The sequence below is a fragment of the Melospiza georgiana genome, chromosome 23, assembly GCF_028018845.1.
Source record: "Melospiza georgiana isolate bMelGeo1 chromosome 23, bMelGeo1.pri, whole genome shotgun sequence".
In the NCBI taxonomy this organism is placed as follows: Eukaryota; Metazoa; Chordata; class Aves; order Passeriformes; family Passerellidae; genus Melospiza; species Melospiza georgiana.
Window position 1 is genome coordinate 3,980,294 of NC_080452.1, and position 25,688 is coordinate 4,005,981.

Sequence of the window (25,688 nt, forward strand, 5' to 3'; positions counted from 1 at the left end):
TGAGGGCAACAGAAACCACAATGAATTTAGTCTTTGCCTGAATTTGCCTGAACTTGCCTGAAATTGCCTGAATTTATCTGAAAGATGGCATTTGGTGCCATCTTTGCCTGAAGAAGCCAGATGAGCGTCTTGTTTGTTCCACCTTAATACAGCCCTGAATCTATTTTCAGGTCCTCTCTGGTCCCTTTTCAGGATACAAGGCTGGACATGTTTTAACACTGTGCATTTTGGAAGAGAAATTTGAGTTACAGAGTCTGGGGGTGGAAGAAATTAACTGACCTAGGGTGGACCTAGGTGGGTGTCAGGCTCTTCTCCCAGGGAACAAGAGACAGGACAAAAGAAAATGGCCTCAAGTTGCACCAGCAGAGGTTTAGGTTGGATATTGTGAAAATTTCTTCCCTGAAAGGATTTCTCCGTCTTGGCAGAGCTGCCCAGGGCAGTGGTGGAGTCCCCATTCCTTGGAGGAATTTACTGGGTAAGTGGTAGTCCTGGGGCAATAGTTGGACTTGATGATCTCAGAAGGCTTTTCCAACCTATACAAGTCCATTATTGTATTCTATAAATGTCCAACCCTCCAGTATTTCTACGGTATTGTTGTGCTCAGTCATCAAGTGCTTATAAGAGGTGAGCAACAAACTGGAAGGTAATTTCCCAGCTGGAAAGCACACAACAAAAAGGTAGTGAGGAATCACATCTTTGTGTCAGCCTCTTCTTGGAACAATCCAAGCATTCCCAGGTGTGCCAGCCCTGGCTCAAGGGACAGGACATGTAGGCAGCCCCAGGGACAATCTGCAGTGCTAAGCTAGGAAAGAATCCTTCTGCTTAAAAGGGAAATCTTGAATTATCTCTGTCTGCCTTTCCTTCGTGGTAAATTGTTGCAAACTTTCCCATGTCGTAAATAGGCTTTCAACAGAATATAATTGCGATCAAGACCTTGATAAAATCTCTATTTTGTTGTTCCCAAACCTCGATTCTTGTGATGAGAGGTACTGCACATCAAACTCCTAAGAAGCTGTGAATGTGGCCTGGGAGACTCCAAGTTTCTCCTGAAGTATCACCCATCCTCTCCTGATCTAGGAAAAGATCACTCACTCCTCCCCTGCACTGCAGAGCCAGGCAGAGGTAGCACAGAGCATAATTTTGTGGGGAAATATTCCTACATTAGCAGAAAGTCAGGGAGAGAAGCAGGGGACACCTCAAACTTGTCATGGTTCGGAGTGGATGGTCTCACTGTGATTTGTTGGCTGTCACACAGTCCTTTTTAACTGGGATATTGGCACAGTTCTGTTAGACCATATCCCACAGGGTTCTTGGGGCTATATAAAGAAAACAGCAGGAAAAAAATATTGTGTTTTCACCCAATAATTAGAGAAGCTTGGATATGTCTGCACTAATTGGTCTTTCATGGGCTATCAACAACTGGGAAGGGGGATGTGTTTACAGACCCTTGGGCCATGCTCTGAAGCTGGTTCCAGCCACCACAGTGTGGAATAGTGATATACAGAATCCCAGAACCCCAGAATTTCTGGGGTGGAATGGACCTCTGGAGATCATCCAGTCTGGCCCCCTTGCCCAGGCAGGGTCACCTGGTGACACAGGAACACTTCCAGGTGGGTTTGGAGTATCTCCAGAGAAGGAGACTTCACACACTCCCTGCGCAGCTATTCCAGTGCTCTGCCCTCCTCCGTGCAAAGAAGTTCTTCCTCATGTTGAGGTGGAACTTCTTAGGGTTTAGTTTATGGCAATTGCTTCTCACCCTATCACTGGGCACCACTGAAAAGAGTCTGTCACTATCCTCTGACACTCCTTGGAGGTATTTGTCTGGATTGATGGGATCCCCTCTCAGTGTTCTCTGGACTCACCAGGCCCAGCTCCTGCAGTCTTTCCTCATCAGAGAGATGGTCCAGGCCCTGTGTGGTTCAGAGCACTGGGATGCTGCGTGGCTTGGCACACAGGAGCTCTTGGCAGCTCTGAATCCATTAGTCCTGGATTTATTGGGGTCCCATCTCCATAGCAAACAATACCTTGAGGGCACTAACGAGTATTTCCAAACCACTGGCTTTGAAGGACCACAACAAGCCATTAAAGATGAGGAACAGAGGCAGAGTCAGATTAAGCAGCTTTTCCAGGCATATTTACAAACTCTGGTAGAGCTGTGAAAACTTTCTGTGCCTGCACCTCTCTCATCGCCACCTGGGACCATCCATCTGCTTTTATTCTTCCCTGTTAGGTGATAAAGGACAACTGAACGTTGAATGGATTTTTCTAGCCTGTTATCTTTCTCTTTCCTTCAGAGCCCACAGAAGGAGAAGCTGAAAACTGATCTTTTTATCATTTTCTAAGCTGTTCACTGAAGAGTGACATTTCCCCTGGCCACAACAGGTGGTGGATGTCTTGTGGCCAGTGAGAGAAATCTCTTCTCTCCCAAACCCACTGCATCTTTATGCAAAACCTCCTCTCCTCCTCTCATGTAAGACACATGCTTACATGACAACAAGAGTGGAGAAGGTGATATATTTTGGGAAACTAACCAAATCCTGGCTATGGGGAAGCTCAGAAATCCCAGAAAGCCCTTGGATATCTTCCATGAGCCTGCCCGAGGGTAGCACAAAGTCCTTGGGTGATGCAGAAGCTCCTGCACCTCAGGGACTCATCACATTTCACCAGCTCTCCTACAGTTTGTGAAAGGTGGGACCAGAATGATCATTTGGCCTGATTTAATCTACCACTCATTAGGGGAAATAATAAGGGCTACAGCAAAGGATTGCCACCCTGATAAGGGTTGGATCAGTCACAACATAATAGAATTGCTGAGTTTGGAAAAGCCCCGTAAGTTCCCCCAGCACTGCCAAGGCCACGACTAGCCCATGTCCCCAAGTGCCACATCCATATGTTTTTTGAATCCCTCCAGGAGTGGTGATCACACCACTGTCCTGGGCAGCTGTGCCAGTGCCTGTCCAACCTTTCCAGGAAGAAATTTTCCCCAGTATCCAAACTGAACCTCCCCTGGCCCAGTTTAAGGCCATTTCCTCTTGACCTGTCCCTTGTCCCCTGGCAGCAGAGCCTGACACCTGACACCTCCCTTCCTCCCCTCTCCTGTCAGGGAGTTGTGCAGAACCAGCAGGTCCTCTCTGAGACTCCTTTTCTCCAGGCTGATCCCCCCAGCTCCCTCAGCTGCTCCTGGTTCTCCAGACCCTTCCTCAGCTCTGTTCCCTTCCCTAAACACGCTCCAGCCCCTCAATGTCCTTCCCGAACTGAGGGGCCCAGAACTGACCCCAGGATTGGAGGTGTTGCCTCACCACTGCCCTGCACAGGGGGATCAAGTCACGGCAGTGCCAGAGGACACAGGAGTAGGGAGAGCTGCTCCAGTGGCTGAGAGAGGCCAATATTTCCTACTTTTCCCATCTCTCCTTTTGGTCAAAGCAGAAACAACAATACCACAATACCTGGAGATTCCCAGGAATCTCCAAAATTGCACCACCTCTACTCCCCCACCTTAACTGAGGCCAAACACATCTGCTCATGAAACAGTAGGAGTCTTTTAAAGCATCAAAACCCAGCACAGCAGGTGGAGCATTCTAGCTCCTTCATGGTGCTTCAGACCATTACTTATTAAAACAATTAAGTCACTGGAGAGCAACTTGTTTTGCATTCAGTTTTTGCTACCGAATGATTTGCTGCCCTTCAAAGAGAGCAGAGTGTGTACTGTTAAATTAGGAGTGGAAAAGAATAAGCACTTTACAACTTAGAGAGGCTGCAAACCACTGCTTTGGGCAAGGCTTCAAGGCAGAAAGGGGATGAGGGGGGACCTCACTCTCCACAGCTCCGTGACAGGAGGGTGGAGCCAGGTCGGGGTAGAGCTGGTTCCAGAGAACAAGTGATGGGACAAGAGGGAACACCCTCATCTTGTGCTGAGAGCTTTGCAAGCTGCCCGGGAATTTTCTGCAGGCACAGACACTGTTCCCTGGATTCCAGCTCTGCCTGCCCAGGAAACTGACCTGGTATTAGGAATGTCAAGTCCCAGCTCCAGCTGCATGCAGGACCACAAGAGCATCCCCTGGGACATGTGAGGTCAGCCCAGCTCATGCAGCAGCATCAGGAATAACGTGGGCTTGGACCCTGACGTTCTAGGCCAGGTTGGACAGGCTTGGAGCAACCTGGTCTAGTGGAAGATGTTCCTGCCCATGGTAGGGGGGAAAATGAAATGAGATTTAAGGTCCCAAACCACTCCTTGATTCCATTAAATTTGGGGCAGAGTGGTTTGTCCTTGGAGCAACTTACACAGGTACAGTTTCTAAAAGAGCTGGAGAGAGACTTTGGACAAAGTCCTGGAGTGACAAGACAAAGAACTTCCCACTGAAAAAGGGTTAGATGGGGTTTTGGGAAGGAATTCCTCTCCTTGTGAGGATGGCGAGGCCCTGGCCCAGGTTGCCCAGAGAAGCTGTGGCTGCCCCATGCCTGGCAATGTCCAAGGTCAGGACAGGCGGAGCGTGGAGCGCCCTGGAATGGTGCAAAGTGTCCTTGCCCATGGCGAGGCGCGGCACTGGATGGAATTTCAGCGCCATCGCACCCAACGCATCCCTCGCGCTGACACCGTCACTGCGCCTGTCAATCAGCGCTGAGGGCGGGGCCAGGGCATGGCGCACGCGCAGACACGTCCCTAATCGTCGCCTCGTCCCGCCCTCCGCTGCCATTGGCCGGCGCGGGGCCGCCGCAGCCAATCGAGCGCGGGGAGGTGGTGGGGCCGAGCAAGATGGAGGAGTACGCTCGCGAGCCCTGGTGAGGGGATTCGGACCGGGGACCGGGGATCGGGGACCGGGGATCGGGGACCGGGGACCGGGGACCGGGGATCGGGGATCGGGGATCGGGACCTGCGAGCGCCAGGAAGGGGCGGTGCGAGGGAGCGGTGCGGGCGCACCCGCGGCCGCTCCTCGGGGCCGCTCCCCGTCGGGGGGGCGGGGTTGACCTTGGTGGGGCCCCCTGAGGGAGGCGGGGGAGGCCGTGCCGGCCGTGCCGCGGGGCCCGTTCGGAGCCTGGCAGCCGAACCTTTCCGCCACCGAGCGCCGCGCGGCCTCCCGGAGCGGCGAGGGGCCGGCGGGGTCCTGCGGCCTGCACGGCTCACGCGCCTCCGGGGGCGGCGGGGCCTGCACTGGCGGTCCCACGTTCGGTCCTTCAGCAGCCCCTTCCTCGCAGCCTTGCCTCTGTCCCTCATCCTCAGCTTCCCTTCCAGCCTTCCCTTATCCATAGTGCCTCCTCAGTCCCCCATCATCGGCTTCCCTGTCCTCAATTCCCCCTTATCCTCAGCTCCTCACATTCTCGGTCCCCCACAGGCTCCCCTCCCCCTCTGCTCCCCATCTCAGATCATCTGTCCTCAATGGCCCCTCATTGTCAGCTCGCCTCTTGTCTTCCCCCGATGAACAGCCCCTCCAATCCTCAGTCCCCCGTTTATCCTCAGCCACCATCTCAGTCCCCCCGTCCTCAGTTCTCCCTCTCATCCAAAGCCCTCCCAATTCTCAGTGCTACCATTTTCACCCTCCCATCTCAGCCTTCCTTTCATCTACAGCCCACCTCGCTCAGTCTCTCCCACATGCCACTTCAGCCTTCTCTCATCCTTAATTCATCTTCAACTTCCCTTCAGTCCCCAAGTCCTCCCCCATCCTTGGCCCCCCAGGCTCCCCTCATGCCTCCCGTGGCCCTGCCCTTCTCCCTCTCCATTTCCTAAGCCTAGCCTGGCCCCTTCCGTGCCAAGCTGGCCATGTCTGAATCCTGTCATGGTTCAGCACTGTCTTCGTAGACCTACACAGGCACATTGGTTGCAAGTCCAAGGTTGTATTTGTAGTAGTAAAAGGATTAAATGCAGGCTCAGGTGCAGGGTTACTGAATCATGGGCGAAATTTCTCATCATGGTGAGGAACTTGGGACGAGGACCTGGAATCACAGGCAGGACAGAGGGGAATGGCATCCCACTGCCAGAGGGCAAGGTTAGATGGGATAGTGGGAAAAAATTCTTGCCTGTGTCATGAGGCCTTGGCCCAGGTTGCCCAGAGAAGCTGTGGCTGGCCCATCCCTGGCAGTGTCCAGGGCCAGGTTGGACACTGGGCTTGGAGCAGCCTAGGGTGGTGGAAGGTGTCCCTGCCCGTGGCAGGGGGAGGAATAGGATGAGCTTCAAGGTCTCTTCCAGCCCAAACCAGTGTGAGATTCTGCTCACCTTTGCAGACAAGAGACCTGTGACTGTTCATGAGGCTTTTCCCAAACTTTGCAGATTGCTCTGCTGACATGTGTTAAGTTTGTCCATAAACATCACCTTTTCACAGCATGACATCTGGGACACGAGCAAAGTAAATAGTATTTATTAATAGATTGCTGTGGGCTCCGGGTAATCCCAGAATTACTTAGGTTGGAAAAGATCTCTCAGACCATCAAGTCCAACCTATGACCTCACCTTGTCACCAGACCAGAGCACCGAGTGCCATGTCCAGTCATTCCTTGAACACCTCCCTAGGCAGTCCCTTCCCCTGCCTGAAAGTCCTTTCTGTTGAGAAATTCCTCCTAGTGTTGTCCTCACCCTCCCCAGGCACAGCATGAAGCTGTGTCCTTAGTGCTGTGCAGTTGGGGTGCTTTGCTGCCAAGCCATGTGGCGCTCTTGGTGTCCCCCATTGTTCTGGCTGCTGGTCACCCTCTGGTCCCTTCTGTTACCCAGTCCCTGGAGCTGTCCTGGGCTCAGGCTGGGTCCCTGTGAACCCTTGGCGCAGAGAAAAGGCCCCTTTGCTCTTTTAAACTGTGGCAGCCTCTGTTTCCAGTTGTTATGCAGCCTTCAGGAGGGCTGGAAGATGCTGTGGGGCTTGGAGGGAGGACTCACCCCTCTCCCAGGCAGCCAGAGCTGGTGTGTGGCTGTCCCATAGCCTTGGGAAAAGGTGAAGTCTTGCCCTCTGCTCAGCTCATCTTTGAGAAATTTCTGGTGCCATCAGGAGCAGGAACCCAACCTTATCCACATGTCATTTCCCTATAGTCAGGGCTCCCCTCTGAGTACAGTTAAACAATTAACAGGAATGTTTTGCTTGTAGATAAGTGCCAGGTTAAGAATGAAATAATCTCTTTTCTTCTCCCGCAGTTCTTTATGAGGTCAGGCAGTGCCAGAGCTAGAGGTATTTTGCATCAGCTCTGAGGGAGTTTGGAGGAGCTGACACAGACTGGCTGTGCTGGCATCAAAGATGTTCTCATTTAAAAGCTGCTCAGAAAAGTTTGGAGAGTAGTTTAAAAGGAAAATTAGGAACCCTGAAGGTAACAGTTAATGAGGTTAAAGAGGGAAGCATTCCCTGATTGGGGTCTCATTAACAAGGCTTCAAGAACAAAGCAGCCATGATTTGTAGTTTGGAATTCCTTGACTTTATGGATAAGGGAAACCCACTTTATATACTCCATTTAGATTTCCAAAAAGCCTTTTAATGAGATCACTCTCAGAGAGTTAACAAAGGAAGAGGGTTGGGATGTTTTATTCATAGCAGAGGAGATAAAAATCTGCACAGGAGATGTAAGAACAAAACAACAAAAAAAAACCTGAGAAAAATGTGAGTTTCTTTTCATCTTGGCATCTTGGACAAGAGTGTGTCTGGAAGCTTTTCCTGATGCAGAAAAAAGTGGAAGGAAAATAAACTGTTGAATTATTGAATGCAGTTAGGGCTGAGGGGGTTGTAGTGAGATAAGATGAAACCATATGCAGGCATGGCAGACAAACAGGAGGTGGTGGAGGGTAAAATACACCCCCCCTGCTTCCTGAGGCCTTGTGGGTTTGGGGCCTGGATGTGGCTGTCTCTGGGGACACTCAGTGGTGACATTTGGGTGTGGTCCTGGTATCTTGGGAACTACCCAGTGATCCAAGGCGCAAAAGCAAAGCCAACGTTGAGTGTGACCTGTGCACGCAGGGGTTCTCTTTGTAGGGGGCAGGGCTGGCTGCAGAGGAGGAGCTTTGGAAGTAGGTTGTGAACATGAAGAGCCTGGGAGAACACTCAGGGAGAGGGACTGAAAATTAGAGATACTTTCTCCAGGAAGAAAACACCTTGTGGCAAATGCTGCAGCACAGTGAGGGGGATTGATCACCCCTCGCTAGGGGAGGTCTGTAAGGGATCATCAGGGATGATGTCCTCTTGTGCAGGAGCTGGAAGCTGTAGGGGTTCCTCAGGAACAGAAGCATGATGTTACAAGTGAAATTGGAAGTGCTCATTGATGCTCCTGCCTGACAGAAACACTGAGTTTGCCATGGTGCTCCTGTTTGTGACCTGCATGCTGTTGTAGGCTGATTTTTGCATTTTCTGATGATTGGCAGTGTAGGAGTTAAATTACCTGAGTGCTTGGCTGGAAGATCTAAATGCAAGATGAAAGAAACCAAACAACTTTGTTATTCTGTGCTCTGAAATTACCCACAGTGACACCAGAAGTTAATAGCACCTTAAAGCTCACCTAATTCAAGAGTTTGGTTTGGAGCTGCAAGGCTCCAGTTCTTGGCAGAGGTTCTGAACCTGTAAGTAAGGGTCCCTTGTCAGATACTGACAGCCTGTGCTGCAGGAAGGTTCTATGCAAGGTTTTCCTGGCTGCTCTGTGGGGTTGGAGCAGGAATTGTGGGTGCTGTACCTCTGAGGAGAGATCTCTTGTTGGAATGGACTTCAAAGATCCAGGATGCACCAGGAAAAACCTTTCCAGCTCAACAAAGATGACTTTGAAGTCTCACTTAAATAAGCAGAGCTAATGAAAAGGACGAGTGATTCAAGAAAAAGTGTTTTGTGCCACCTGGGAGCTGAGTCTCATGGAATTTGGTACCTCAGTTCTCTGTAGGTCAAGAGAAGAATGAGATCAGGGAATTTAAAGCTATTTACACTATGTAAATAGTGTAGGGCAGAGCTGGAATTCTTCAGGAGTTTTCCATGATGGAAGTATGTCTCTCTGCCTTGTGTGAGGAGTTCAGGCATTTCTGTATATTTGGTACTTCCCACTCCAGGGAAGTGGGCCAGGAGACTCTGGCAAAGGTTGAGTCTGTTTTGCTGTAATATTCTTGATTTTTTGTTGCTGCCTGCTCAGTTAGCTGAGATGGTGTAGCCACCAGGTCAGTCTTCACCCCAGTTATACCAGAGCTGAAGTGCTGGATCCATCCCACTCACTTACATGGTTTAACATGATGGGATTTAATATTTTCATCTCTATTTTTCTTTCTAGTCCCTGGAGGATAGTGGATGACTGTGGAGGGGCCTTCACCATGGGGGCCATAGGAGGGGGCATTTTCCAGGCTATCAAAGGCTTCCGAAATTCCCCAGTGGTGAGTAAAATCCTCTGCAGGTGCATTGACTGCGCTGTCCTTCCCCAGGGAGTGTGGCAGTGAAGGGGAAGGGGAATAAATCCCTGTGCAGGGAGCAGGGCTGATTAAAGACCTCTACATTCTTAATCCACACTGTGAGAATCTGTCCTGGTTCAAGACCTTTCTTCATCTTTTGGGATAAAATTGCTGCTCCCCCGTTTGCTCTGGTGTCCGTGGTGGGACACTGGTCATGTGTTCCTCCCTAACTGATGAACATTTCCCTCAGGATAGGAAGTGCAGCAGGAAAGATTCATCTGCCTGTGGTTCTGTCTGCATGGAGGGACATGAAGCCTAAGCTCTCCTTCCTCTCCTGGCCTTTTCCTTTTTTTTTAAAACATGGAATGACTCAAAGAATTTTTTCTCTTTCAGATTTATATTAAAGGGTATATTTTTCTTTAATTAATCTCTTTTTAATCATTGCCATTTTTATTAGCTTGATTTCTTAATGCTCAGATTTGGTTTCAATGCAAGAGTGAGTAAACATGGAAGTGAAGTTTTGCTGATACAAATTGGTTTTCACTTTTGGGATCTCTGCTGCAAAATCTTGGCTATAAACCCATTGCAGAGACATTTGATGAATTAAGATTCAGTTGCTGCTTGAACATTAATTTTAAAATTTCTCTGACTTCATAGATAAGGTGTTTTTGATATTAGTCTGACAATAAGCTGTTGGTTTGAGGTGGGTTTAATAAATAACTGTTTCCAGACTAGTCAGATCCTGCAGACACTTCACTTGCAAAAGACTGTGTGCTTAGTTAGAGTCTTAATTTTGCTTAAGACTTGCTAAATATACCTGTCCCCACTTCTGAGTGATTGTAACAGAAATAAAACTTGGTGGATATTCTTTAAACTGTGTTAAAGTCTGGGAGAATGTGCAGTTGTTCTGTGGGGTCCTGGGTGACATGTTGAGTGTTGGAGTCTGGAAGGCTCAGCATGACTTTGCTTCTCTTGGCTACAAAGACACCTACAATTGCACCTGCAGGAATGACTGAACGTAGGACAACTAGTGGGATTGCCCAGCATCTGGGAAGAAAAAATTATACATGTGAAAAATCACTGCTTATCCTGATAAAATGTTACTGTAATGCCTCCTTCAGTCCCACTGAGACTGTGAACCCAGATTGTTTCCTGCCTGGTGACTGTAATTCCCATCTGTACCTGGCAGGAATATTGTATGGGAATGATAAATAGTGAAATAGGTGTAAAGTACACTTTGTCTCAGCTCCTTACAGCTGCTGAGGGAGCTCAGAAATGTGTTGGGCCTGTGGCAGGGTTTTGCAATATAGACTCAGCTTGGCTGTAAGATTTGACTGTTTTCTTTTGACTGAATTCTCTTATTTTAGGGTGTAAACCACCGGCTGCGGGGCAGTTTGACGGCTATTAAAACCAGAGCTCCACAACTGGGAGGTAATGAATTTTGGGGTTTTGTTACACAGAATTGACTGTTGCTAGATAACAGAGTTTGGGAATGTAACATGGTGCAGCTACACTGACACCTGCGCTGAGTCTCAGCAGGTTTGTTGGCCCAAGCAATGGGAAAATACAGTTCTGATATATCCAAAAGTGGTTTGGATGGGGAGGAAACAGTCCATGTTCCTGGAATGATAAGACAACTGTAATAACTGGTCATATCTTAAACAGCAGAGCTCCCTGGAGCCTCTTCATGGTGTGGAAGGGGTTAAGATAAAACTAACTCATTACTAGTAGTGATCCAGCTTGGATGAAAAATAGAACTTGGGGATATCCATTCATGTGCTGTAGAATGCCAAGCTCCTGAGGCCACAGGAGCAGGGTTGGGTGAAGCGTGAGGTGTGACATGACTCTCCATCATTGTCTGTAAGGAAGTATGTTAAAAAGGGATAAATCTGGAAGTTCCCTTAGCTAATCTGACTTTGTTAGAATGAAAGGTCCATTATAATCACAGTTTGATAAATCTTCTGTAGTTAATTGTAGATTAGTGAGATCATATATAAAATGGGATGAGAGGCCAATGATGCCATGTCAAGTTGGAAATTTCCCTGTATTGATTTTAACCTGTACTTGGCTCTTTATGAGTTTGAATTTACTTCATGTCTTAAAGGGAGCCCAGTAACACCACAACATCTGTTGTGCAGCATAACTAGCTTCTCTGCTCTCTTCAAAGTGGCTTTGGTTTGATTTGGAGCAGGGAGCTTTGCTGTCTGGGGAGGTCTCTTCTCCATGATTGACTGCAGTATGGTCAGAATGAGAGGGAAAGAAGATCCCTGGAATTCCATCACAAGCGGAGCCCTGACTGGAGCCATTTTAGCTGCAAGAAGTAAGAAACTGGGGATATCAGTTGAAAATCTGCTATTCTCTAAATGTTCAGTTCTCATTGTATAGCAAAGCAACAGTCTGTGACACCCTAATTGGCATTTGCTGTCTCAGATGCTGAAAAATAATCTGAAACTTTTTCCCTGTGCTTAGGAAAGTAATAATCAGGCTCCCAAATGTTCCCAGTGTTCCTTGAAGGAAGGACGGGGGGAGTTGCCCAGTAATTATCCTTTAATGGAGCTTAATGAATGCAAAATTACTGCTCTGAGTGTGTTTTAGGAGAGATTAAGGCATGGAGAGGGTGGTGAGGCCCTGACACAGGTTACCCAGAGCAGCTGTGGCTGTCCCATCCCTAGAAGTGTCCAAGGCTGGATTGGATGATGGGGCTTGAAGCAACCTAGAATAGTGGAAGGTATCCCTGCCCATGAAGGGCGTGGAACTAAAGGATCTTCAGGGTCCCTTCCAGCCCAAAGCATCCTGGGATTCAATGGATTCTAACATGCAGCAAAGAAATTAAGTGTTGGTTTGTGCTTTTCATTTCCAGATGGCCCTGTTGCCATGGTTGGATCTGCTGCAATGGGAGGAATTCTCCTGGCCCTGATCGAAGGAGCTGGAATTCTGCTGACTAGATTTGCCTCCACACAATTCCCAAATGGTAAGGAGCTGGCAGAGGATATGTCACAAGGATTTGCTTTGCTGATGGGCCCCTAGCAGTCATCTTATCCTAGAGTGAATCTGCACTGCCCTGCCAGCTCCTGTGGCTATGGAAAGCCAAGGAGGAGCTGCAGGTGCTGATGACATGAGATTATCTCCTGCTGGGAGATGGGAGGTAGCATGGCTGAGAGCAGGGATGTCCCTGCTGTCCCTGGCTTCTGCCACACACATGGTGGCAGAAGGGTTTTACTCAGGGGTGAGACGCAATGGTTTGAGGGAATGGCAGGCAGCAAATTGTGCAAAAGAAGGGTGGTTCTGGCAGGCTCTGGTCTCTGTGGGGAACCCCAGGTAAATGAGAAGATGAAGACCTGGCAGGTACAGATACATGATTTCCAAAAAGGGTGGTGGTGATTCTCTTCTAAACTGCTTCAATATCTCACTGAGTCGCAGACTGTTGTGTGAATGCTTCCTGTGGAAAATCCTAAATAGTCTGTCAAAGAATCCCAGACTGGTTTGGGGTGGCAGAGACCTCAAGGCCCATCTCATTCTACCTCCTGACATAGGTAGGGACACCTTCCACTATCCCAGGTTGCTCCAAGCTCTGTCCAACATGGGCTTGGACACTGCCAAGCATGGGGCAGCCACAGTGTCTCTGGGCAGCCGGGCCAAGGCCTCACCACTTTCATAGGGAAGAATTCTGTCCCAATATCCCACCTAACCCTGCCCTCTGTCAGTTGGAAGCCATTCCCCCTTATTCTGGGGGATTCCAGGCCCTTCTCCAAAGTCCAGGCCCTTGTCCAAAGTCCCTCTCCAGCTCTCTTGGAACCTCTTCACGCACTGGAAGAGGCTCTAAGCTTTCTGCTCTCCAGGTTTAACATTGACAGCTCTTCCAACCTTTCCTCATAGGAGAAAATGCTCCACCTTATTTTGGCAAGAGCACAAACCACTAGTGTTGGATGAGTAGCAGGTCACTAATTCCCAAGTGAATCCTCTCCTGGGTTTGTTCAACAATATTCTTCATCCACCCTATGACAATTTCTGTTTTTTAAAGATGCTTGAAAATTAATTTGCCTTGGAGAAAGTGTATCATCTGTCCATGACAATTAATTCTCTCTGGATTGTCCCACCACAGCTTTGTTACTCCCTCCAGCAGCAGGCAGTGGATCAGGAAGCTGACTCCACACTTGTTCCATTTCACTGATTGCTTTATTGTCGGGCAAGTCAGCATGGTTAAACCTTTCCAGAGGGGCCAAGGTCACCTCAAAAGCACTGATGTGCAAGTTTCCAGATCCTTTAGATGACTGGAAAGGTTTCCCTCTCCCTCCTCTGGTCGATTTCCCTGTTAGAAACTTTGTCTAGTGCTAGGTGTCCCTGCCCATGGCAGAGGGTAGAGCAAGATGAGCTTTATGGTCATAGAATTCACAGAATGACCAGGTTGGAAGATACCTTAAAGATCGAGTCCAACCCATGCCCCAACACCTCAACTAAACCATGGCACCCAGTGCCACATCCAGTCTTTTTTTAAACACATCCAGGGACAGTTCTGGAGTGGTCTGTCTGCTCGGACAGACCATTCCAGAACTTTATCACCCTTTCTGTAAAAAACTTTTTCCTAATATCCAACCTGTATTTCCCTTGATGCAGCTTGAGACTGTGACCTCTCATTCTGCCAGTTGCTGCCTGGTGAAAGAGACCAGCCCCACCTGACCACAGGCACCTTTCAGGAAGTTGTAGAGAAGTGATAAGGTCACCCCTGAGTCTCCTTTTCTCCAGGCTGAGCACCCCCAGCTCCCTCAGTGGTTCCTCACAGGGTTTGTGTTCCAAGCCCCTCACTAACCTCCTTCGGACGCACTCAAGCATCTCAACATCCTTCCCAAACTGAGGGGCCAGCACTGGACAACACTCAGGGTTTGGCCTCGCCAGTGCAAAGTACAGGGGAAGAATGACTCCCTGCTCCTGCTGGCCACACCATTCCTGACCCAGGCCAGGAGCCATTGGCCTTCTTGGCCACCTGGGCACTCTGCTGGCTCATGGTCAGCCAGCTGTCACCAGCACCCCCAGGGCCCTTTCTGCCTGGGCACTGTCCAGCCACCCCGTCCCCAGCCTATAATGCTGCAGGGGTTATTGTGGCCAAAATGCAGGGCTGGGCACTTGGATTTATTAAACTTCATCCTGTTAGACTAAACCCATCCATCCAGCCGTTCCACGTCTCTCTGCAGTGCCCTCCTACCTTCAAGCAGATCAACACATGCTCCCAGCTTGGTCTCATGTGCAGATTTACTGAGGATGGACTCAATTCCCTCATCCATGTTGTCAATAAAGATATTAAACAGAACTGGCCCCAGCACAGACCTCTGAGAGACACCACTGGTGATTGGCTGCCAGCTGGATGCAGCACCACTCACCACCACTCTCTGGGCCAGTTCTGAGCCCAGCACAGAGTGCTCCTGTCCCAGCCATGGCTGCAGCTTTTCCAGGAGTGTGCTGTGGGAGACAGTGCCAAAGGCCTTGCTGGAGTCCAGGTACACAACATCCACAGCCTTTCCTGCATCCAGCAGGAGGGTCACCTGGTCATAGAAGGAGACCAGGTTGCTCAGACATGACCCAACCCTCCTGAACTCCTGCTGGCTGGGTCTGATACCCTGGCCATCCTGTAAATGCTGTGTGATGACACTCAGTGTAAACTGTTCCATGACCTAACTGGATACTGAGGTCAAGCTGACTGGCCTATAATTACCAGGATCCTCCTTCCCACCCTTGTTGTGAATGGGTGTCACATTGGGCAGCTTCCAGTCATCTGGAGCCTCCCCAGTGAGCCAGGGCTGTTGGTGAATGATGGAGACTGGCTTGGCAAGCTCAGCTGCCAGCTCCCTCATCACCTTGGGGTGGATCCTATCTGCTCCCAGGGATTTATAAATATCCAAGCAGCTCAGCAGTTCTCTGACTGCCTCCTCTTGGATAATGGGGGGACCATTCTGCTCCCTGATATGCCTGAGCAACCCAAGAGGACAATTATCCTGAAGGCAAGTCTTCTCACTAAAAACTGAGACAAAGAAGGCATTAAGCACCTCTGCCTTCTCCTCATCTGCAGTTCCTAAGTTCCCTTCTGCATCTAATAAAGAACAAACGTTAGTCTTACTCTTCCTTTTACCACTAATATATTTATAAAAACATTTTTTGTTATCCTTTATGAAAGACACCATTTTAAGTTCAAGCTGAGCTTTAGCGTCTCTAATTTTTTCCTACATGCTCTAGCAGCCCTCTTAAATACTACTTGAGAAACCTGACCCTCCTTCCAAAGATAATACATCCTTTTTTGATTCCTGAGTTCCTTCAAAACCTCCCTGCCCATCTAGGCTGGGCATTTGCCTCGTGGACTTGTCTTTTGGCACACAGGGCCAGTCTCTTCCTGTGCCCTCAAGATCTCCATTTTGAAGCACACCCACCCTTCCTGAACTCCTTTATTTTTAAGGACTACTTCCCAAGGAACTCTCTCAGTAAGTCTCCTGAATAGACCAAAGTCTGCCCTCCGAAAGTCCAGTGTAAAAGTCTTATTAGTGTTCCTCTTGACTTCACCAAATATTGAGAATTCTATAATTTCTTGATCACTATGCCCCCAGTGGCCTCCAACCACCATATCTCCCACCAACCCATCTCTAGTTACAAATAACAGATCTAACATGGTCCCTCCCCTGGTGGGCTCGCCCACCAGCTGCGACAACCCAAATCATTCCACAATTCTATGGATTCTTTGAAACTCAGAGAGAAGGGGTTTGTCTTTGGAGCAGTTTGCACAGTGTACTTTCCTAAAAGAGAGCTGAAGAGGGGTTTCAGACAAGGTCCTGGAGGGACAGGACAAGGGGGAATGGCTTCCCACTGCCAGAAGGCACAGTGAGATGGGATATTGGGAAGAAATTCTTCCTCTGAGGGTGGTGGCTCAGGTTTCCTAGAGAAGCTGTGGCTCCCCCAATGCTGGAAGTGTCCAAGGCCATGTTGGCTGGGGCTTGGAGCAACCTGGGATAGTGGAAGGCGTCCCTGCCATGGCAGGGGGTAGAATTGGGTAAGCTTTGAGGTCTTTTCCAAGCCCAACCAGTCTTTGATTCTATGCAACTTTTGAAACTTGTTATGAAACCCAAGCAATTCCAGGGTTTATGATTCATTTTAAGAGGGATTTATATAAACAAACCAGCTGTGATTTCTGTTAATAGGAAGAATTGCCTGCATTTTGGTATTTATTTGCCTTTTCCCCTCTCCCTCCTCCAGGCCCACAGTTGTCAGAGGATCCATCCCAGCTCCAGCCACCCCCATTCAGCGACTACCGACAGTATCAATGATGGTCTCCGACCACCTCCTCCCCCCTCCTCCTCCTCCTCCTCCTCCTCTTCCTCCTCCTCTTTTCTTTTCCTTCCCTGTCCCTGAGTGGTCCCACCTGGAGGATGTGGAGGGGGTTTGTACCTAACACCAGTGGTCATCCCTTACACACCACACGAGGAGGACGTGCAGCATTTCTCAACGTCAAACTGCTCAGGAGAACTTTTAGAAAAGAAAATCTATTTATTCCTGATATATTCCATTGCTGTAATGTTACACATGTCTGGTAGAATACAAGGAAGTTTGAGACAAGGACCAAATGGAGTCTTGTCATCCTTTGGACACAAACTGGAGTGAAAGTCTTGGAGTCTCCTCTGGGATGTTGTACCTGCAGTGAACACAGCTGGAATGTAGCCTTTTCCCTGTTAGATTTAGGTTATGGGCTGGAGGGGGAAGCATTGCACCTGCTGCCAGCACGGCCTCCTGCTTTTCATCTTAGATCTTGGCCAGAGCAGAGTGACCATATCTGCTCTGTGGTTTTGTCCTTAAACTCCAGCTGTAGAAACCCCTTCCCCTCTTGCCAGTAGTTACAGAAATCACATCCAGTGAGTTTTTTTGTTGTAACTTGTTAATTAACTAATTGACACCGTTGCTTGCTGGCAGTTCCTGATACAGTATGGAGCCTGGGGGATTTCCAAAGCTGGCCTACATCCAAACAGCTCAGCAAAGGACACCCTCACCTCTGGGGGATGGCAGGGACAGGTGGCACAGGGGCTCTAGCGGCTCTGCCTACACTCCTTCACCCCTAGGCCAGGCAATGGCCTTCTACTGCCTGAACTGGGCTTTACTGTGCTGACCTCTGCCTCTCCAAACCCCTGATAATCACTGTCCCCTGTGCACCAGGAGAAGCCCCTGCCTGGAGCACAGTCCTGCACTGCCCCCACCCTACCTGTGTGTGACACCTCTTCTGCCCTACTGAGCCCCAAGGGAAGTCAGTCTTGGAGCTGTCACCAACCAGGGCCATTTCCTGCCCTGTCACCACCACAATGCCCAATTTCCTGGTTTATTCCAGCCCAGTTCAGAGTCGACCGCAGCTGGAGGGATCCCACTGCCCTGGGGCACTCCTGCTCTGCTCCTGGGGTGTCCAGAGCCCTCTCTTCCCCACCTCAAAAATGGACAGAGACATAGCAGTGACACTGAACTATTGACCTTTTTATTTCAATCAGCTACAGCAGCTCTACATTCCCTACAACACTGTCCTTCCTCCCGACAGCGAGGGAGCCGAGGACTGCGGTGGCAGCGCGTTGTCTTAAAGCTTAGTATTAAATATTAAATATTCTTTCATTTATGTTTACATTACTTTGTCAAGGAAAACAGAACAAAACAAAAAGGACAATTAAAACTTTAAATTACATGAGTGTGTGCCTATGCCTGGGGCTGCCCCAGCCAGGCACTGCTGTGGGGGATATGCAGAACTCCTGGTGCGTGAGGAGCGGGATGTGCTCGGCTGTGTGGGAGCAGGGAGCTGTTCCCTGTGCTGTCGGAGCAGCAGGTGATCCCAGTGCAGCTAAAACACTGTCTGGAGGAGTCGGGAGTGCCCCTGCAGCCCCAGCACAGTGCGTGGGGAAGGGGGTGAGGATTTGGTCAACAACTTTGCTAAAGGATTTATCCATTTCTTATTTTTTTGTTTCTTTAAAAAAAAAACAACAAACCAACAACCCCAAATGGTTTTGAGTCTTCCTTTGATTTTAGCAAAGACGAGTTTAAAAAGCACTTAGGAAGCTTGTACTAAAACCAGGCGCTCTCAGAGGAGAGAGTCATCTGTGCACCCCCCTTCCAGGCCGTAGCGGAATTCCTGCAGGTTGGACACCCCGTAGAAGTGGACAAAGGCTGCAGCCACCACCAGCACGTGGAAAATCTGATGAGACTGGAACTGCAGGGAAGCAAAAAAGCCTTCAGACCACATCAAAGGGGACAGCCACATTATCAACACCTCCTCCTCCGCTTCGCTGCTCCAGGACCACGCTCCGTGCTCTGCTCCCCACTCTTGCCCCCAGCAGCGATTTCCACCCTGTACTTTGCCCTGCCCACGCACAGAACCTGTTCAAGGTCTGGCTGCCAGCATGTGCTGAGGCACAGCTGGACACCCCCAGCCTCCAGCCCCTCAGTGCCCCCTCCCCTGACCCCAGAGCTGCCCCCAGACAACCTGTTCACCCCCACACTCACCCAGATGTCAAACTTGCCCGGGAAGAAGCGCTCAGGGATGCGGGCAGCGTAGAGCCCAGCGCCCGTGATGTACATCACAGCCATGAGGAAGAACCAGCCCATCTGCCCCACCGTGGTGGCCTTCACAAAGCCCTCGGCAATGGTGAAGTGCATGGTGGGCACAACCCCACTCAGTCCCAGCCCCAGGAACACGCCTGCGGCCCAGAGAGGAGGTCAGGGAAAAGAGCTCAAGTGTGGAGGGGGAGCCACTCCTCCCACAAACTCCCCTTGATCCCTCATCCTGTGCTAGGAAAGCATCTTTTCTTCACTGAATTCATAGAATATGTCAAGCTGAAAAGGACCCATATGGATCATTGTGTCCAACTCTTAGCCCTGCACTGGAGACCCCCAAACAATCTCACCCAGTGCCTGAAAGCGTTGTCCAAGCACTTAAACCTCTCCAGTCCTCATGGCACTTATCCTTCACAAAATGAGGGGCCCACAGCTCCACATCCCAGGTAAACAGCCCCGATGCTCACTGGGCAGAACTCACCCAGTGTTTCTTATGCAGGACTGCAGCAGCTCCTGCTCCTGGCTACGGGAATGGACATTTTGGAAGGTGCCAGCCTTTTGGATTGCACCAGGAACACAGCCACCCCTTCCAAGAAAGTAATTTCTTGCAGCTCCTGAGGAAGGAGCTCAGCAGTAGCTGAAATGTTCAACTCTGGCGCCTGATGAGTTGGCAGAGAACAAGGGGCACCATAGTGACACTGGCCTGGGGAGGCTCTGGGTGGCATTCAGCTGCATCCTGCTCATGCTGGGGGCACAAGACAAAGTGGGGAGGAGCCATGGGGATGTGAGTCCTGTCTGTCCCCTGCCCTCATCTGAGGGCTCTCAGGTGGCATCTGTCTCAGCTTGGTCCTTCCTCACTCACGTAGCCAGGACAGTGTACTGAGAGACATTTGCTTCAGGACCCCTGGGAGCTGGGGAGGGAGGTGTCTGATGGGATCTGTCATTAAGACTGGGGTAAATTGGGGTGTAGGGCTGGAGGCAGCCCCCCACTCCACCCCCAGGAAGGCAGGAAGGCAGGGACCAGCCAGCCTGGTATCAAGAGCTCAGGAATGCCTTCCTGCTCCACCCCAGCTGCAGGTTCCTGCTGCTAAACTGCTTCCCAGAGAAGGCAGAAAAGGCACAGCCCCAGCCTGCCCAGGGCTATTTTTAAACTCCAAGCCTCAGGCTCTGCTCAGGAGATGAATCCCCAGTGCAGCAAGACAAGACAGGAGGCCACTCCCTGCAGTCCTGTGTGCTGCTCAGGGGGAATGAATCCTGCAGGTGCCCAGAGCTTCTCCCACATGGGATTGGCCCGAAGTGCCTCCCAGGTCTTGGGGGAGGACGGAGCTCCTACCTGCTCTGGTCTGCCTGTGCTTGGGGGTAGCAAATCGGTCCCACTGTGCCACAATGATGGCAGAGATACCCAAGACACAGACGATGGAGAGGTAGATGAGTCTTGGCTGTGGGGAGCAGTAGAACGAGTAGTAGAGCCACGGGACGAAGCTCCCCATGATCAGCAGTGCAATTCCTGAATAATCCAACCTGCAATGACAGGAAGGGTGCAATGACAGAGAGCCACAGGTGAGCCCCAAAATCCACCCCCTCCATGTGTGGGAACTGTCCAGCCTGCACCTGAGTGGAGTCACTGGGCAGGAGGGGTGTGCTGGGCAGGTGTGACAGGAGAAAGGGCCTGGGCACAGTGGGAATGCTGGGGGGTGGCAAGAGGAGGATGGAGCACTGGGAACAAATCCCTGTGCACATGGATCTGTGATCCTCTACTCATCTCACCACAGAAACATGGCCCCTGAACTGCCCCCATTGCCTTCCCAGCCACACTAGGGCATTCCTGCTGGATTTGTTCTGGAGACAGAATCCCATGGGATCTCTGGCGGTTGTGCAAAGGGGATGGGCAGGATTCCCAGCAAGCAGCACCCAAATAAATGCCTTTAACAGCCATATGGGAGCAGAATGTCACTTGAGAGCATCACTGCAAAGGCTGATGGGAGCTTGACCCTTGGAGCAGCCAAGGAACAGGCATAAACCACTGACCAGCCTTCCCACTCTCCTGGGAATCCCGTTTGTGTTTCTTCTTTCCATTTGGCTTCAGTCCAAACTGGATCCAAACCAAAAGTTTTTAAAAGCACCCAGTAAACTGGAACCTGCCAAACTGGCTGTGGCCCCCAGCTGCCCCGTGAGAGCGAGACCCCTCCTCAATTCACTACTGTAAGGGGCATAGAGCCTGTTCCCTTGGGAGCACAGAGGCCATTCCTGTGGGAGCCAGGATCCTGCTCCCTTGGGAGCTGCAGGGTCCCAGGATCTTTATCATGCACCCGAGGCCCCTGCCCTGGCACATTTCAGGTGCTCAGGCAGAACCCTCCAGAACCCTGTCATGGTTCCCCTCAGTTCCATGCTGGATTGGGTTGATGCTCTCTTCCCCCAGGGATAAAACATTTGGGAATGCAGTGCTTTCCAAGAGGAAGTGCTGCAAAAACCCAAAACCTCCCAGGAAACCACACAACCACACTCATGCTGACTCACTTTGAAAAAGTCCGTGAGACCTTCTCTGAGTGACAGTACACAGTGTGGAAAAGCCAGGAGAAGCTGAGGCACAGCACTGCTCCCAGGAAGAACATCCCAAACACCACCTTCTCTTGGAGAGGAGCCATAAAGTACATGTTGGGCCGCAGCATGGTCAGGATCCCCAGGCAGAGGAACAGAACAAACCCTGCAGGAACACATGGAGAGGGAAGTCAGGGGGGAATTTTAGCAAAGCCAGGATAAGAACAGCCCCGGCCATGCTCCTGGAGGTGCTGGATGTATCCCAGGGGTGCTCAGTAACCCACCAAGGGGTCCTTGGCTGAGGCCTTTGTTTGTGCAAACAAGAAGGGCTGGGGTCAGGGGAAGGGGCAGGCACAGGGCAAAGAGTTGCTGAGCTGCTGTTTCACAGGGTCATGGAATCACAAACTGGTTTAGGTGGGAAGAGACCTTAAAGCTCACCACATTCCACCCCCTGCCATGGCAGGAACACCTTCCACTATCCCAGGTTGCTCCAAGTGGCTGTGGACACTTCCAGGGATGGGGCAGCCACAGCTGTTCTGGGAAACCTGGGCCGGGGCATCACCACCCTCACAGGGAAGAATTTCTTCCACTGTCTCATCTATCCCTGCCCTCTGGCAGTGGGAAGCCATTCCTTCTTGTCCTGCGACTCCTGGCCCTTGTCCAAAGTCCCTCTCCAGCTCTCCTGGAGCCCCTTTAGGTACTGGAAGGGACTCTGAGGTCTCCCTGGAGCTTTCTTCAGGCTAAGTATTTCCAGCATTCCCAGCCCAGCTCCACAACAGAAGAGCTCCAGCCCTCAAAGCATCTCTGTGGCCTCCTCTGACTCATTTCAGAGGAACATCCTCTGAGGCTCCCCTGTTTTGCCCAGGACACATTTCCCTGTCCCACTCCTGCAGAGGCTGAGCCAGCCCTGGTCCCTCTCTCCCAAAGGGCTCCAGGAGCTCCAGGCACTCCATGTCTGATCCTCATGCACGCACAGGATCTGCACAGGAGCCCTGGGCATTGAGAGGAACCGGCACCAAGCCCGTTGTGACCCTGATGCAGGATGTGAGTACCTCCAGCCCCAGGGCTCCCCCTTCCCCACAGTCACCCAGCAGGTGTGTCCAGATGTTGCCGGTCTCAGTGTGAATGCGGAAAATGCTGCGGAAGCAGGCGCGGAAGGAGGGCATGGGGGGCCGGTGTCCGTGCAGGAGGTAATCGTTGTCCTTGAGCCAGTCGGGCAGCACGTCGTACGGGATCACGCGCCAGCGCCCTTCCCACACCTGCAACGCACCGGGGGGTCAGGGCAGCCCCGAACCCACGGCAACGGCCCAGCCCCGGGATGCTCCTCAGGGAGAGCAAGTTTGGCTTCCCTGACATCAGGTGGGACGCTGTAAGGCACTCACCCACATCCTGCCCTTTGCTCTCCAAAACCTCCCAGGCAGTGACTGTACCCCCACCTCAGCTCCCACAAAGACTGAGTGATTCCAGGACTCCCCAGGAAGTCAGGGGTGATTAATACCCTCAGATTTAACCCTTCCCTATCCACAGACTGTTCCCTGCAGTGGGAATTCCCATTTGATCAGGGAAGAAGCACAGGAGCCACAGTGACTGCAGGCATTGGGTGACACCTCAGCTGGCACCTGGACCCCTGGGCCCCACTCAGGCTTGCAGGAACATCTGAATTGCTCCCAGGTTTCCACTCACCATGGCTGGGCCAATCCCCATCATCCAGCCATCCCCTTCCTACACCATTCCCAGGGATGCTGCTGGAAGCAGCCCAGCAGAGCTGGAGCCAGCTGCAGCCACGTGGAGCTTTATGTGGACACATCCTGTCACCCCAAACCCAGGGATTGAAGCATCTGCTACAAAATCAAGACTGGGGGACTGCCATAGGCTCTGGTACCTTGTACACAAACTCTTCCATCTTCTCCATGGCATGGTGAGCCTGCAGAGGCAGGGTCAGCACCCGCACCACCTCCTCCTCCTCCTCGCGGGCCACTGGGCATGGCGGGTCCTCAGCCTGCAGCGAGAAGAGCCAGGAGGGAATCGTTCCAGCCCCCGGGAGAGGAATCATCCCTGCCCTTCTGAGAGCACCTGGCGCTTCATCCCTCTGACGGGATGGGCAAGACCCGCCTGTCACCCTCGTTTATGCAACACACTGCTGCCTGACCCATCCCGGGCATGCTAATCCCAGATTTATCCTGTCGAAAAGTGGGATTAGCACCAGGGATCTTCATCCCTACAACCAAGGCTGGAGCGGCCGCTTGGCCCAGCCGGGAGACCCGAGCTAGCCCGCCCAAGCAGAGGCGGCTCCGAGCTGGGAACGCTCTGGGTCCCGGCACAGCTCCCGCTCTCCTCAGCCGGGAAGGAATTCGGGAAGGCGATTCCCGGCCCTGTGGAAATGCTGGGGCACTGGAAACAGCCGGTACAGACACAGCGATCCCGGTGACATCTCTGGGAAGGACTATCCCGGCTCCATGCCTGCTTGGCAGGAGCAGTTTAGGCCTGCTCGGAAAACGGACCGGCCCGAGGAGCAACACGGAGCCCTTCTCCTCTAGCTCTTAATGGGATAACAGGCGGATTCCCGGCATAATCCGCGAAGACGGAGCGCGGAGACTGAGCGTGGCTCGGGATCCCTCCCGCCCGGGGCTCTCGGAGGGGCTCACGCTGGCCGCGCCGGTGGCTCCTTGGTCCCCCTTCTCTTCCAGGAGCGGCCCCAGCTCGGCGAGCTCCAGGTGCGCCCGCTCCCGCTCCCGGTCCCGCTCCCGGTCTCGGCCGGCGGCCGCAAGCCCGCTGCCCGCCCCGGCGGGGGCCTTGCGGGACGCCATCGGGGCGGCGGCTGCGTGCGGCTCCGAGGCAGCCGGTGAAGGTCCCTCCGCGTCCTTCTGCCGCCGCGCTGGGGGGGAAAGAAGCACACAGTTACCGGGACGGAGGGGGCCGGCGGCAGGGTTCTCCCCGGGGGCTGGAAGCAGCGGACGCCCCGCTCCCCCGCCCGTCCCTCACCGGCCGCTACATCCCGCGGGCGGCGGCGGCGGCACCGGAAGCAACGCTGAGGGAACGGGAACGCACAGCGCTGGTTCCGGCCTCGGGGCCACGCCCCCACCAGGGCCCCGCCCCGAAAAACCCTCTATGATTGGTCGAGATTACTGTCTGTCTCTCTTTTCTCCCGCCCCAACGGCCGCCGCCCGCTGCGATTGGCCGAGCCGCCCCGCTGGGGTGCCGGCGGAAGCCGCTCTGGCCGCGCGGCGCAGCTCTGTGGCTCCGCGCTCCGTTGCCCCCTGGTGGCAACCCGGGGTACGGCGGGGGGACGGAGCGCCGAGCGGCCCGGGTGACACCGCGGTGACACCGACACCGCCGTCCAGAGGAATTATCGGCCCCCGGGATGGATTCTCTCACCTCTTGCAAACGTAACTGTCATAATTCAATTTCTCTATCAGAAGATGTGTAATTAAGAACTTTGTGTTTCAAGCATTGACTAAAGTCACATCACCAAAACAAATACGCATTAGGCAGGTGAAGAATATGCTTTAGATATGCGAGTTCATGTGAATTTTGCTGTATTTAACCTTTTACCCCTCGGTGTGCTTGATTTGTGGAAACCTCCTCTTTGTTCCGGGTGCAGAATAAATGATGTTTCCTTTCTAACGTGACTCTGTGTTTAGAGAGCTCCTAAAGTAGGCAACAAGAGGAAACAGACCCTGTCATCCACCTGGGATGTCCCTGCGTCCCAACAGCCGATAGCCCTGCAGCACCACCTGCCCGCCCACGTGTGGGCTTTCCCGAATGGCCACAGCAATTATCAAAGGCCGAGGTCACCCCCGGCCTGGTGGGGCGGCTCGTCTTTCCCTGCCCACAGGTTTAATTTCCTTGGCTGACAAGAGCAGGAGACTCCCAGCCGCCGGCTGCACAATGGTGGATCCTGTTCCCCATCAATCATTCATGGCCTTGCTGCTGGAAGAGATTTCTTGGGGACTGCTGGAGTAGCAAGGGGGGAGAGATTTTCCGACCTTCGTGATGTTATATAGGTGCTGGCAGCACCTGGGAAGGTTGGAGGTACCTGGGTCGCCCACTGTCCCTGCAGGGTGAGTGATGTGGGGGCTGAAAGGAACACAGGATTTAGAGGGGACTTGGGTTTGGACGGGACATGGAATTTGTAGGGGACACACGATTTGGTGGGGACACAAGGTCTGTAGAGCACATGGGTTTGTAGAGGACACAAGATTTGGAGGGGACACAGGGTTTAGATGGGACAGAAGACTGGAGACATGGTGTTTGAAGGGGACATGTGGTT

The 25,688-nt window shown here is 51.9% G+C and overlaps 2 protein-coding genes across 2 annotated transcripts; one reads left to right on the plus strand and one right to left on the minus strand.

The window, feature by feature from the left end:
• Positions 1–4,691: 4,691 nt before the first annotated feature.
• TIMM17A (translocase of inner mitochondrial membrane 17A) lies at positions 4,692–18,321 on the plus strand. Its single transcript, XM_058039690.1, has 6 exons — positions 4,692–4,779; positions 9,208–9,307; positions 10,690–10,753; positions 11,514–11,642; positions 12,183–12,293; positions 16,556–18,321. Exons 1-6 carry the CDS (start codon positions 4,754–4,756, stop codon positions 16,624–16,626), a joined length of 501 nt encoding a protein of 166 aa, XP_057895673.1. The 5' UTR covers positions 4,692–4,753; the 3' UTR covers positions 16,627–18,321.
• ADIPOR1 (adiponectin receptor 1) lies at positions 17,795–24,364 on the minus strand. The gene is made up of 7 exons (XM_058039689.1): positions 24,064–24,364; positions 23,301–23,417; positions 22,506–22,677; positions 21,398–21,584; positions 20,214–20,401; positions 18,830–19,023; positions 17,795–18,536 (listed from the first exon to the last, which is right to left on the minus strand). Exons 1-7 carry the CDS (start codon positions 24,223–24,225, stop codon positions 18,408–18,410), a joined length of 1,149 nt encoding a protein of 382 aa, XP_057895672.1. The 5' UTR covers positions 24,226–24,364; the 3' UTR covers positions 17,795–18,407.
• Positions 24,365–25,688: the final 1,324 nt, after the last annotated feature.